This window comes from Scleropages formosus, chromosome 9 (assembly GCF_900964775.1).
Source record: "Scleropages formosus chromosome 9, fSclFor1.1, whole genome shotgun sequence".
In the NCBI taxonomy this organism is placed as follows: Eukaryota; Metazoa; Chordata; class Actinopteri; order Osteoglossiformes; family Osteoglossidae; genus Scleropages; species Scleropages formosus.
Genome location: NC_041814.1, coordinates 1,406,915 through 1,421,589, shown reverse-complemented (window position 1 = coordinate 1,421,589; position 14,675 = coordinate 1,406,915). Strand labels below are relative to the sequence as shown.

Genomic DNA, 14,675 nt, shown 5'->3' with positions numbered 1-14,675 from the left:
AAGTTTATTACATATGTGATAGGAGAAAAAATTCCTACCGTTAGATTAAAAAAGACGGTACAAAACGCCCCAATCAATCGTACAAGCAGGTTATTAGGGCGCCACTCAACAGCGACATCTGCTGACGGGTTTAGGGACTGCACTTGAACCATCAGTAAGAGGGAATTGTTGCATCATCACCTAGGCTACAGTTACTATTACAGATGGTACAAAATCAAACCTCTGTGAGCTCCATCTCACCCACGAGAATATTTAATTAGAGAAACTAAAATGTCATCCTTGTATATGTACATACATGTGATCGATTAAATCACATGGGATTCAGTTAATATAAAGTGACAGCCAAGCAGATCATTTCTCCTACTTACGGTTTATGACAAGTTGTGCTAATACTTATAGTTAAAACTTCAGAAAATATTTTTACACAACTGAGACCTCAAACACGTAACTTTAATAAATTTCTTCTCTTTTGCATGCATATGCAAAAAAAAGCAGTCAGACAAGGTAAACCAAGCTCTAAAATCGTTTATCTAGTTACAAAAATATAAACGTAAATAAATTAATATAATGGGTATGCTCTTCTCTTCAGCAATATTTGTAAAACTGACCCCTAAAGAACAGCCAGGTTCGTATATGCAGCACGAAAGTAGCTACATAGAAAAATAAGTAAAAAATAATCGTTTACTACGGTGTAAAACCCAGAAAATCTCAGTGGTATTAAAACCTTTTTTTTTTTTTTTTTTTTTTTTTAAACTCCTGCAGAGAAGGAGACTTTCAGTGCCAAGAAGTTTCACGTCTGACTAGTGTTACTAGAGCCAGCTGAAGTTGCTTTAACCTACTGTTCATTTCCCAAGCCGTCTACAGTCCGGATATAACGCAGGATTCTGCATGAATACCCCTGTGTTCGGCAAGTCCGGCCACCCCCTCCTTGAAAGCCCTTTCCGTAACGCCGCCATCATACCCTCCTTGAAGACGAGCATTCTTCTTGGCCGTAGTGCTGCCCGCAACTTCCGCACAGCCGGCTCCATCCACATCGCGGCATGCCACACAGAGCCCGAGGTTATCCACTTGAGGTAGGGTTGCTTCTCTTGTCCACCATTGCTGGGTCTTCTGCTTTCTAACCCCCCTTTCGTTATCCATTTCCTGGCCGCTCGAGTTGAAAAGGAACCGGTATGTAGAAGCCCACCCCGTTTGCCTACTGTGAAGCGAATCATAAGTTAACATCTGAAGAACTGGAGATACAATTCAGGCAGAGGCAATACAGCCCTTGTGAGTCTTTGCCAGGCCTCTGGTGAAGCAGCCTCTCACTCGCTGTTGCCCACACACACACACACACACACACACACACACACACACACACACACAGTGTCGCTGTGATCCCAGCAGTACTCAAAGCAGGCTGGCCAGGCTGGTGGTGGGGCCATTCTGGGCTTGAAACTGCACTGGTGGAGGACCATCAGTCCACTGTGAAATACACATGAACAAGAACTGAATTGTAACTGGTCTGTAAGGAACACAAAGGCTGCTTCAACTCAACTTCCTGCAGGTGAATATGAAGCTATAGAGAAGAAGGTCTAACATACTATATGCACATAAAATGGATGAATGACTGAAGACTGATGCCAATTTGTGATTAACAGCCTAGTAATGCAGGTGCACCTAGGCAACGTAACTTTTATTCATTACATTTTACATTTAACTCACATTCATTCATTTAGCTGTCATTTAACTGAGTAAACCTTGGAGAGAAATTCAGATATGTGCAACCAAAATGTTTATCTTCTGGTCTTACCAGAGGGAGGGGAAAATGGTACATTTACATTTGTTAATTTAACTGATGCTTTTTTCCAAAGAGACTTTCAGTGTCACAGTTATTTACCCATTTACACAGCTAGGAAATTTCACTGGATCAATTTAGGGTAAGTACCTTGCTCAAGGGTACTACAGCTAGAATAGCGATTCCAAACCTGTGACCTTAGCGTGCAAAGGCATCAGCTCTAACCACAACTCTACCAGCAGAGCAGCCCCTACTTTTACCGTACTTTGTTTCTTAATTTAATTTTAATTAATCAATAGAATGTTTCAAACATCAGTTGCCTGTGTGGAATTTCATTTACAGAATATAGCAATAGAAGAAAAGAAACTGATATCTTAAAACCGGAAGGCCCCAGATCTGTTCTTTTAGGCCAATAAACTCAGGCACAGGAGACACTTGCTAGTACTCACACTGATGAGGTTATGTTCTGGCAGACTGCATGCAGCGATGTGGTCCTGTAGCAGCTGCTGGGAGAAGTTCTGGTGCATCTGCGCTGCTTCGTGCGCGTCCATCGTGTTGCCACAAGCCTTGTTCAGGTCTGAGGGGACAAAGCACCACTAACATCTGACCAAACAGGCTCAATGGCACAAAATCAATTCAATTCAATAAAATTGAAGCCATCAAGAATAGCACCATATACTAAATTTGCCAAAATGTGGAAGGATGGCTTTGAACAGGAAAATATAAACTACCAATATGTCATCTGCATTTAATACTTATAATATCTATTTTTTGGGCTTTATTACTGTTTCATCAACTTTAGCATGGTGCTTTGACAGACCTACAGTACATCTAGCCCAGGTTCATTCTAGCAAGGAATCAGGTGGTAGTGTTCTTATTTACCCTTCAAGAGCGCTGAAGACCAGAGCTGGACAGACATGTCAGGGATCTTGCTGGCCAGCTGCATGGCAGGGACCACCATATTGTTGCTCTCCTGGAAAAGAGGAACGTGGCTACAGGAAGACTCGAAGCCAACACTTCATGCTGACTCTCTTGTTTGCGTCTCATACTAAAGACTAAGAAACAATTACCTTAGACTCAAAGCACTTGACAAACAACACATACAATGTAAAGCTGTTCCTGTCTACGATTGTAAAACCTGTGAATGTAGTCTTTTTTTAGTTAAACATTACATATGAAACTGATACGGTCATGAAGACACTATGGAAGTAAGTAAATGGACAATCAGACCACTGACAGCAAGAAAAAGTAGTTGCCAGTAAGTAAAAGGAGAACATAGCATGTCGGATAGCTCTCATGCTACAAGGAGGCTGTTTTCAGACAGAAAAGACATGAGGGTTCCGTCCGTGGAGAGCTCTCTGAACTGTCCTTACCCTGTGATTTCCCAGCACATAGAATATATGTCCAAGCAAGACCAGAGAACAGGCTGTCAACCGATTCAAGTCTTCAGCATTCGACATCTTCAGAGTTTCCCGCAAAAACCGTCTGAAATGGAAACGGTAACAGCCGTTTTCATTATGGTGTGAAAACATATTCAGAATGTATCAAGTGTCTTGCTGCTACACTGGAAAGCAGGAGGCGAGAAGAAAACTTACTTGGCTTCATTGTAACGCCCCTGGAAGAAGGAGAAGAGTCCTCGGATGTAGAAAGCTGCCGCCCGCAGGCAATGTGAGCTGGAGGGAGAGGATGCAGTACAGCAAAACCGCAGGGAAAACATGTACATCAGTGCTTTGAGATCAGGCTCTTTCTAGCACCTGTGAGCAGATCTAGGATCTGCTGACTGTGTATGTGACCTCCAAACCTGCCCCAACATTGCCTTCTTTGGAACAGCAAAGATATATTTTTCTTAAAAAAGTGTTTATTTCAGCGAGTCCTACATTTGATAGAATCACTCACAACGTAATAACATTTATATTATACACCTGATATTTATTTAATAAAGAAACAGCTGTTTCAAAGTTTTTACCAAGTCAGTATGCTGGACATTAGTGCCAAGAAAAGTGTTTTTCCTTACCTTACGGGAAAACTCTGATCTGGGTTAATCCTCTCCAAAAGACTGTACAACTTTTGGAGAAGGTAAAAGAAAACATGTAATAGTATTTTTAAAAAGTTACCATACTTTCAACTTAAAAAAGTTTAAAAGAAAAAAAAAAAGATTGTAAACTACATTATTGTTAAGAAAAGCCCATAGAACCGTAAAGAACCAAAGAACCGTAAGAAGTTTTTCTTATATTTTAGATTAGCTGGACAGTTAGGAAAAAAACCATAATGAGATCTTGACAAAAGTAAAAGTGCTGACCTCCTGGTGTCGGTTTCCTTCCCTGATGTAGACACTGGCCAGGTTTGTCACGATAAATGTCCATAGCTCCTGGTGAGTGGTCAGCTGCAACAGACACTTCCGTAAGAGCTCTGCGAGCTACCTCTGTAAACCGCCTTGGGCAACGGATTTAACTAAGTAAAGAATAATAATTTCACTAAAACACATTAAAACTTTCCTGCCTTTACACTCACCCGTAGCGCTGTGGTGAACTGTGCTTCTGCATTGTCCATGCAGTTCACAGAGATGCAATAGAGGCCCTGGAAAATGGGCATCAAATGGGTCAGGTCAAATGGCTACTGTTTACTTATCACACTTGCAACTGATGCAGTAAGACCGATTCATTTCAGACAAGTGGTACGCTCAGGTAAGGCGACGGTTTATTGGATTCACACGAAGCTGGACCTTTCATCTGAAGCTCCGTGCTCAAGGTTACATAGTCCAGGGACTAGAAATGGTATTTACATTTCCATTTATTGATTTAGCAGACGCTTTTCTCCAAAGTGACTTCCAAAGGCCTCTATGTAGTGTTTGGAGCCCACACACCTTATTCACCAATGTGACTTACACTGCTAGATACACTACTTACACTGGGTCACTCATCCATACATCAGTGGAACACACGCTCTTTGTGTCACTCATGCACTATGGGTGAACCTGAACAGCATGTCTTTGGACTGCTGGTAGCCTTTGGTAGCCTTCGAATTAGAAGTTAGTGCCCTTATACAGTACCGCACCTGCACCATCACACACACATTTTTATTCTTCGGGACTAGTGGAAGAGACTACTTACAAGTAAAGTGTGAAGTTGAGCAGCATGATTGGAGAATAATCTGGGAGACTGTTGGCACAGCTGGCAAACCTGGGATATCTAGGACAAGACAAAGACTGACAGCCTTTAAAAACAGTACAGAAGGTTTACTCCCGACATGACCCTTGAAACAAGCTCACCACAAAGGGATCACAGGACACTGCGGGTTCATGCAAAACTTTCACATTTGTTAACATACAGAAAAACCAGGAACTGATTCCTAGTAAGGCAAGGGAGCATCTGCTTAGCAAAATGGCTGCAGGACGAGAGTTAGGAAGAAGATGAAACTGCACGATTGCTCTACGGTACGCTGTATGAGAACGCATGTTCCTTAACTGCAATGTACGACAACAAAGACTGAACGGAAGCCCTGTTCGTATCAGTATTCTTCCTAGGATAGTGCCAATAAAAATGTTAATCAGGTTACCATGTTCAATAATTTGTGATATGCCTACAGTGAAGTCACTAGACTTTGCCTAGTGAAGCTAGACTTGTCCATGACAAAAAGTGAAGCATTTGTCATACTGAGCATCTGTATTCCCATCCTCTCTGCAATTTTATTTGTTGTGGCATCCATGGAGAACTGAAAGAATGAAAAAACAAGCAGCAACTTGCTGTTGGCAATGCCACACTGCACACAACCCTTCTATTTGCAAGGCAAATGCTTTCCAAAGTATTTCCAGTGTCTCTAGAGGGCAAAAACATTAATAATAATATACTACTATGGTACTTGTAAAGCTAGTTCCTAGTGCTGTGAAATAAGACACTGGTGACTGCGCATGACTGCTGTACAAACCTCCTGCAATGCGGTTGCCTTGTGACCGGTGACCAATCGACACATGATGATGTGCTCCAGTAGTATAACCTGGAAAGAGGACAGGATGGGGCTGCAGTCCAACACTGAAAGAAAAAGTGATGGGGTGAGCGCACAGGGAATTAACAATCTGAGCTCTGCTCCACAATGCAAAAAGGAAAAGCAGAATATAAACTGAACTTCCTTACTCTTTAGCTTTTCAAGCTGCATGAGTGCTTTATCGGTATACTTCTGTGCCTTCTCCAAATAACCTGCTTGCATGGAGTGCATAACTGTCACCTAACACACAAACACATGGTTAGTCTGTGGAAATGTATTTCATTTCTAGTATTTCATTAAGGGCTTTCCCACAGCAGCAATGAAGTATGAAAAACACTCTCAAAGAAAGCGCAGTGTGTGCTGACAGCAGCAGGAGCAGCTCACCAGGTAGACCAACACACACATGTGCTCCTTGGGCAGCCAGTGGAAAAGATCAGCAGGGTTGCTGGGAAGGATCTCATCATCATGGAGTGTAGAGATGGTTTGAATGCACTGCTGCAGCTGCTTTAGGCAGGGCTTGACACTCTTCACCTGCCCCCCCACACAATCACAAAGCCAGCATTACTCGCTGAAACCACAGCGGTTAAAAAAAAACGTGCCAGAAGCACGTATTTTACAAGACCAGCACTAACCTGCCCAGCATCCAGGTAGTGTGTGACCTGAAGCACCAGGAAGAAGACCCTCAAGGACTCCTTCTGAATGGGGTTTCCCTGCCAGTTTTCCACAATCTGGCCGCACAGCGTGAGCAGGGGGTGCACCTCCTGCAGCTTCCGCTCCATTAGCAGCAGCTGACGCAAAAGGCAGTCGCACAGACAGTGGTTACTGACAGACTGACCCCTTCTGTGAGACTTCCACATCATGACCAAACTATCTCCTTACATGCTATAAACTTCAGCACTGTACAAGTAAATGAACAACATGCTGAACAGACACTGAAACAGCTTTACAACTCTCTGTCGAAGGGCTACTGGAAACCAAATTTTAACCCAGTTGCGAGCAAAAAATTAATCTTTATTTCATTTTGTGACCATGCTGATGATTCTATAAATTCTCAAGTAGTCAAATGGATTTTAGTATACCTCTGTCATTCCCACAAAAATTAGTTGCATAACTTACCATTCCTTTACTCAGGAGAAACAGTGCTCTGCAGGGGGTAAAAGACAGTTTAGTGACCTGCCACAAGTGCAGAACATCACACATAATCAATCTTACTTTGATAAGAGACTTGAAAAAATTCAGGAAGTGTATATATTTAATAAATGTCACTCTGTTCACCCTAAAAACATGCATGAAGGACAATACCTGGTATACTCTGAGCCTACAACCCTTGCATATTCAGCTCCTACACCTAAGAGGTCACAAGCAGAAACTAGGTCTTTCTCCAGTGTGTGTAGTTGCTGAGTAAAGAAAAAAACAATTACATATAAAACATAATACTATTTCCGTGATACAGCACAAACATCAATCATGCATAAAAAAACCAACTCACATCCTTGTTAAGGCAGACAAAACGCACAGAACTTTTCAAACTTTAATCTGTGTATATTGTTTCAAATTAAATGTATTAAGGCTGTTTTTAATTTACCGCAAGCTGGAATAGCAACCGACAATGCCAGTAAGGAGTTTGCTGTGAAATCTGGATTGCTTTGCGTAGTAATGGTTTTGCAGAGTCCACCAAATTCTGTAAACAACCAGAAAAAGTGTTTATGGGTTTAAACTGATGACTTAAAGTACACTGACATTCAGAAATATAAAAAAACAATTTTTTTAAATTACATAAATCGTTCAAATTTATTATTCAAGATTTACACGCAGCAGTAATGTTTCACCAAAGCAACTATCAACTTTTATGGGAGCTTCTCGGTGCAAAATGGGACATGGCGGTACAGAGAATAAAGCTGGTGCCTCGCAGTTCCTGAGGAGGTCTGTGTACACGGGGTTTAAGTCCAGCTCAGTGTGTGTGGACGTGCATGTTTCTCCCCTTATTTACAGCCTCCAGACATGCACGGCAAAGCGCTCCTGTTGCTCCCTTGCCTTGGACACCACACAAGCAGTCGCTACAAGTCGGACTTGACTCCACGGCACTTCCATCCATCCATCAGTGTAAATACATTACTCAAAGGTCCCATGACACTGGTGAGGATGCCTTCGATATACTATAGATATAGAGGATACTTCTGCGCTCAGACCGACACTGATGGGATTGTGGCCATTTCGCATTTTCTTACGCATTTGTTGCACCACCCATTGTTGTGTTTTATTAAAACACTAGACAAACGCACCCCTTCCCGCCTCACACCTGGTCACTCTAGGTTTTTAGGTCTGCATTTGCAAAAAATGAACACCGGTATTTATTCCCAGCAGGGGTGTGAGCAATGTGCGTGCGGGAGTTGCACCACCTGCGTAGAGGCTGACGTTATTGGGAGGTTAGATCCAAGACATGGGTTTCAAGAGAAAAGTATTACAAGCCTGGTCCAAAAATGACACGGTCGTAAAAGCATGCCATCCTTAACCGCGTACGGTGTTCGACGGTTAACGACGGCGAGTCGGAAACAGAAAGCTTTGCTTACAGACTCAAAAGCGTGTCAAACTCATCTTACCTGCTGGCAGTAGAGCTCAGACAGAAGACTCGCAGCCTCAAACTTAACATCTTCAAACTGTGGGACCTGATTTGCTTTGTCAAGGAAAATTGTTGCAGTTTATGGAAAATTCACAAGCAAACTGTGACCGGTGATTTCAGGAAGAGCAGAAAATGTATCCCAGTGCTGTATTACGTACTACACCGTACTGTACTGCACTCTGTACTCTATGTACAGACAGTCCCTGACTTACGATGGGGTTACGTTCCGATAAAACCATCGTAAGTTGTAAATACGAAAGTCAAAAATGTATTTAATACACCTAACCTACCAAACATCATCGCTTGTTATCCTTTAAGGTGGTCGAGATCGTCGACTGCAAAAGTCCAAGTTCATGTACGATGGCCATAACCGGCTTGCCGCCTTCATACCGGGCAATCATAGTAATTGCCACGGTAATTGCTTTCCTCTTCTTCTTCCCACCAGTAGCAGGAGACAAAAATGGGAGTTTCGTACTCATGATGGATGCACAAAACACAACGTAGACGATGGGGGGGGGTTCAAAAAAACACTGGCAACACAGAACACAGTAGACTACAGTAGAGTATGGGTTGTATACACTAGCGACCGTGTGGCAGACCGGGAGATGCGGATCGCTGCCGCTGCCCAGCATCACGAGGGAGTATCGTACCGCATATCACTTGCCCGGGAAAATATCAAAATTCAAAGTACAGGGTGTCCACTGAATGCGTATCGCCATCGCACCATGGTAAAGTCAAAAAAATCGTAAGTTGGACTACTGTAATGTAAATCGGGGAGCGTCTGTATTGTATTCTATGTACTGTTCTGTTTATACTGTACTATGTACTGTACTCTATACTGCATTCTATACTGTACTCAGTACTGTATTGTTTATACTGTACCGTAGGCACCGCTCAGGTGTAGTAACTTTGAGTTAGTTAGATGTGGTAACCGAGTTTCTTGGCACTTTTGCAGAAAAGCCTCTGCTAAATGATGAAATATCAGTGCCTCGCGGTCCTAAACATACACAGGTTTTAAAAATGAACATTATTGACTTAAAAAAAAAAAAACTACTTCTCTTCCAAGTCAAATTTGTACCTGTCGGGCATTCAAGGCAAACCTAAAAGCACAAGGCGGACACGACATTTAGTTGCGTTGAGGCGACAAGGTGCTGAGAAAGGATACTTGTTGTGAAATAAACCACTGCATGGAAAGAAAAGAAACAAGACAAGGAATTAGAAAAAGATTCGCTGAGGCGGAATAGACACAATAACCGCTGACGTGACCACTGCTGGCTGAGCGGCGGGCCGCGCTTCTCGCCTCTGGCTGCTGCTGTACAGCGACACGTCCGACACGGAGCGCCTCAGGCTCAGGTTTGCTACTTGTGTCCTCGAAAAGGAGAAGCGCGAGAGGACCGCTCGGGACACACAGAGAGAGAGAGGGAGAGAGAGCGCGAGGAAGGTGAACGGGTCCGGCGACACACACGACACGAACTTTTAAACATGCCGCTCATGCGGATTGATTCTGTGCTGTAGTCGAGCAAGACCGGGCGGCGCCTCAGCCACTCGGAAAATGATGTTCGCAGCCAGAGCTACGCGAAAAACGCTCTTCCCCTGGCCTGTCAAGTTTTACATAATACATACATACGATACATACACACATACATACATGCAGGACAAACGCAGAAAAGAGGCACAGTAGGCTAGTAGCACTGCGTGTGTGTCTCCGTGCGCGCGCGCTTGTGTGTGTGTAAGCGAACACAGGCGCGCCGCTCGTGCCGTGCGGTGCCGTTCCGTTCCGGGCCCAGACCGCTCCGCGGCCCCGGGCTCCCCAGGCGCGCTCACCGCTTTCTCGAGGTGGCTGCGCGCGAGCTCGCTGTTCTTCGTGTGGTGGTAGAGCACGGAGCCGAGCTGGAGGTGAGTGCGCGCCTCCACCCGCTGCGGCGGCTTGAACTGAAACACGGCCTGGAGGCAGTGCACGCACAGGCGGATCTTCGGCGGGCTCGAGGTGCGGAAGTGTTCGGCGAAGCCCAGCAGGGCGAGGTACCAGGACTCCGGGGCCTCGGCTGCGGACGCCATTTTGCCGATAACAACAACAACAAGTACTGGCGCCGCTCCATCCCCATGTGACTTCAGTTAATCTCGCGAGAACACAGCGAGACGTCGAAACCGAGCGGTTTCCTGGGATATCGAGTTTTTTTCCTTCCCTTAGCAAATGAGTTCATTAGTGGTCTGCATGAGCGGAGCAGCATCATCAAAACATCAAACTCAGAACCTGGAAGATCACATGTAACATATGAACAGTACATGTAATGCATTAAAACACCCCTGCTTTGTAAAAGCATGCTAGACAAATTTCCCTGGCTTAGCTGACTGGTTCCTTCATAAATCCAATGTTTACTTCTCAACATCAATTCCATTCATATGAAAATTAGGAATGCAGTTTATTCCAACCAGTGAACAAATAACTAGTTAAGATGGTTATGAAGAACTGGATAGATTTGGTTTTTTCACAGTTCACATGAAAAAGAATCACCAAAGTCATAGCATGTAAATATGTCCTACAAAGACCTCTTGTTATTTAAGCTTATTTTAAAGCCCGATGAAAACCTAAGAGTCAACATCTGTTTCAAAAAATTGCTTCATTATCAGGTTTAAAAATACCAGTCAAAATAAGCAATATTAACCCCTCCAGAAATGTAAGCACACTTCAGCTGGTACAGTATAAGGTACATCGGTGCTAAAAAAAGGAAGGCCTTTTCATTTATTTTAAATAAAATTGTACGAAACAGTAATTACACTGACTGAACCGAGCGCCGACCGGCTCGGCACCACGCCGAAATCTGAAGACGAATGAGAACTTCGAGATGAGGGCTGAAAACTGAGCCAGCGTGTTGAATACATCCATGTTGCTTTGGTGTGCATTCCAGACCCAATTCATGTGCAAACAAGGACACCGCAATTAAAATTAAATTGGGGTTTTAGGCGCAGATGTTGTAATTACAGAATGCATGCATGTTCAAGAGCGTCTGCCTGGAGATGCTGAACCCGGCGAGACGAGAGCTCCCGCTCCTGCTTCGTGCTGCAGCCTGGAAGCTGATGCGACACTCAGTCTTCGCCATTATCTCCGGTGAGCTGCTCATCATTCGCAGAGGACCCACACAACGCTATCTGCACATGCTTCCCCGGGAGCCCTTATCAGGGAATTTATTAGTCCGGCCTATCGCTCTTGCTGCACGTCGCTGGATGTGGCGCCGTTCTGCTGGAGCCTGCGACCGGCTTATCTCCGTTGCCAGCCGTACTCGGGACAGTGTGTTTCCGCTTGTATCCATCTGCAAGTGACTGCAGTAGTCGTTTGTGGGCCAGAAGAGGGTACGAGCCCTCAGAGTAAGAGGATCCCATCTCCTTTCCAGGGTGCAGTTTGGATCGTACCTTGTATCAAAAGCCCTCACCCTCCCGAGCCCCTCCAGAACCCCTCTTCGTAGCGACTTCATTGCCGTAGCTCCTGATCCCTGGGCCTGCAGGCACCATCGTCTACGTTGAGCTGGACTCATGCCCAGGAGCTTGTTGGTTCACGTGTTTGCTGGGACCCTTCTGTTGTACCCTTTGGAGAACTACCAGATCTGAATTTCCTCCAGCTGTGTGAAAAAGGTACCATTTGCAACTTGATTAGAACTCAGGCATATATATATATATTTTTTACCATTCGGCGATAGCGTCACTCATTCATGATCAATAACTGTCTAGTGCAGGGTTGTAATTGTCCTGAAGCACAGGGTGCGAGGCAGGATACACACTGGACAGGATGTCAGTCCACACTTACACACTACTGCAATTTAGTGTCACCAGCTCACCAAAAACACTTTAGACTGTGGGAGGAAACCAGAGCCCGTGGAGAAACCCAACGTGAACGCGGGGTGAGTCGGATCTGAACCCATGTCCAAAGCCTCGGCTCCGGAGCTCACCGTCGGCACAAAGTTCAAACGGTAGCTATGCGGTTTGTTAAGCGCCGCCCGCGTTCTTGCTACATTGCCCAAGATATACGCTGCAGAGGATTTTTTCTTACACCTGCCAGCGTAGTGGTTAGAGCTGTGGCCGTTAGACCCAAGTGTCACGGGTTCGAATTCTCCCTCTATCTCTAAATTGCTCCACTAAAATGACCCGGCTGTATAAATGGGTAAATAATTGTAGGTAGTGTCACGTGTCCCCCGAAATTTGGGACGAGAGCCTCTAGGCAGGAACCTACACTCCCGGCGGCACCCTCACGCACACGAATGACATCAGGAGTAGTAAGAATTCCACCTTTTAGTGCTCAGTTCACTGACCAGTAGAGCGCTGCGTTTCTCGTGCTCCAGCTCTCATTTCCACGGGGGACGGTGTCCCCAACCGGGCCGACAGTCCTCATGATGACTGTAGACTCATACTTCATACTTATTTGTCATCGTGCCCTTTATTTGTGTACATCTCTTTATTATGCACAGTGACAAAAAGTAGAGTGGTGCATCCGAGTAAGGTACTATACCTGACATCACGCCAATCCCCTCTGTCTTGTCTGTTCCCCTGTCTTCAATATTTCTCTCTACACCGTACGCTGATTTTAGCTGATTTTAGGTTTTTGTCTTTCTGGGAAATTTCTTTCTTTCTTAGGTTTTTGTCTTTGCTGGGAAATATAAGAGTGATTAGAGATGTTGGTCTTGTCATTTGGTTCCGTTGCTGTTCCTATCAGAGCGATGTTTATTGCTGGGGTGGAAGACAGTAAAACCTGGCAGCAGTAACAGAGGTTTATAAGTGAAGGCACATTGTAGTTTTCCAATATCAGATCCCACCGTTGCAATAATTCACACCATAATATTTATTAATAATCCCACGGTGTCCTTGAAAAGAATGTCTAAGACAATATGGCTTTTTTACTTACCACCCAGTATAACTCATTCGCACGCTCAAACGCACACGCTCAGTTTCAGGAAAACACTTGTCCCGGTCAGGGTTGCGGTGGTCCGGAGCCTATCCCAGAATCACAGGGCACAGGGCACAGTGTGGGGATGCACGCTGGATGGGATGCAAGTCCAATGTAGGATAGCCACACACACACACACACACACACACACACACACACACACACACGCCCATTCACACGCTGTGGTGAACTCAGAGCTACCAGTTTACCTAAAGCAGTAGTCTTTGGACTGTGGGAGGAAACCAGAGCACCAGGAGGCAACCAACACAGAGAAGGGGTGAACAAGTAAACTCCACACAGACTGAGCTGTATTTAAATCTTCGCCCGAACAGCCCAGGTAGCACCGCTGAGATCATACTGACGCAAGAAAAACTAATGTATAATATAAAATAATAACTTTTCTTTTGAACTAAAAAGAAGTAATTGTAGATGCACTGTCCTTTGCAACTGATGGTAGATCTATGTGCTGCAAGTGCAAAGTTGGGACTCAGAGCAAAGACAACAAACAGTTGATTCTGGTTTACAGTTATTATGTGTCGCCCCCCTCTGGGTGTTAAACACAAACTGACCACAAGAGGGAGCCAAAACCTCAGGATAACGCAGTTCTAGCAGTAATAAATATTATGTTCAAGGTCGACGTCAGCAATGTACTGTATATCGATTGGTGATATATTGGTGTGGTATCACTTAATTCACAGAGAACTTCTGAACAGATCTGTGATCTACAATGAGAATTTTCACACTAGAAATACTTCAAAATATGGTTTACACCAGTAATAAGACCATTCTGCCATCTTTATGCATTTTTTCCAGTTTAACTACCTATGAGTATTAAATACACAATTTTAACATATAGTATACAAACATGTATAATTCATATATATATATATAATTATGAAAAATGTATCATATTTATTTAAAAATATAAAGTATACAGTACATATGCATGAACACATTTTAGAATTACATACATATACATATAATTATGACAAATGTAAAATCGTACGTATTTATAAATGCTGTTGCTTTACGCGTGAAGTGTACTAAAATGAGGGTAACTACAGTACATGAAGAGCAGGTAGAAGAGTGTAAAATTTGTCTTAGCAAATGGCCAGAGGCAGCGGGGATGTGGCGCGGAGAGGCGCCACTAGGTGGCGCTGCTGCACAGGGGAAGGCGCCACTCGAAGCGGGCGAAGCCTTTATCGGCCTTGATCCGCCCTGGCTGCCCTGAACTTGACCTTCACGGAATGCTCCTTCTTCTCCTCTCTCTAAACCCCCGTGTGCTGCACCGAGGCCCCAAACTGCAGATTCAGTCACGGAATGTATTGTAAAAAAAAAAAACAAACAAAAAAAAATCTCTG

General features: G+C 44.2%; 1 protein-coding gene across 1 annotated transcript; it reads right to left on the bottom strand.

The window, feature by feature from the left end:
* On the bottom strand, nt 1-10,524 carry LOC108919884 (MAU2 chromatid cohesion factor homolog). Its single transcript, XM_029255095.1, has 19 exons — nt 10,203-10,524; nt 9,544-9,561; nt 8,359-8,424; nt 7,344-7,439; nt 7,061-7,155; nt 6,875-6,902; nt 6,391-6,546; nt 6,143-6,289; nt 5,908-5,998; nt 5,702-5,805; nt 4,888-4,965; nt 4,289-4,354; nt 4,077-4,160; nt 3,792-3,841; nt 3,373-3,450; nt 3,151-3,262; nt 2,660-2,750; nt 2,227-2,354; nt 1-1,464 (listed from the first exon to the last, which is right to left on the bottom strand). The coding sequence occupies exons 1-19, from the start codon at nt 10,434-10,436 to the stop codon at nt 1,390-1,392; spliced, it is 1,797 nt and encodes a 598-aa protein (XP_029110928.1). The 5' UTR covers nt 10,437-10,524; the 3' UTR covers nt 1-1,389.
* Nucleotides 10,525-14,675: the final 4,151 nt, after the last annotated feature.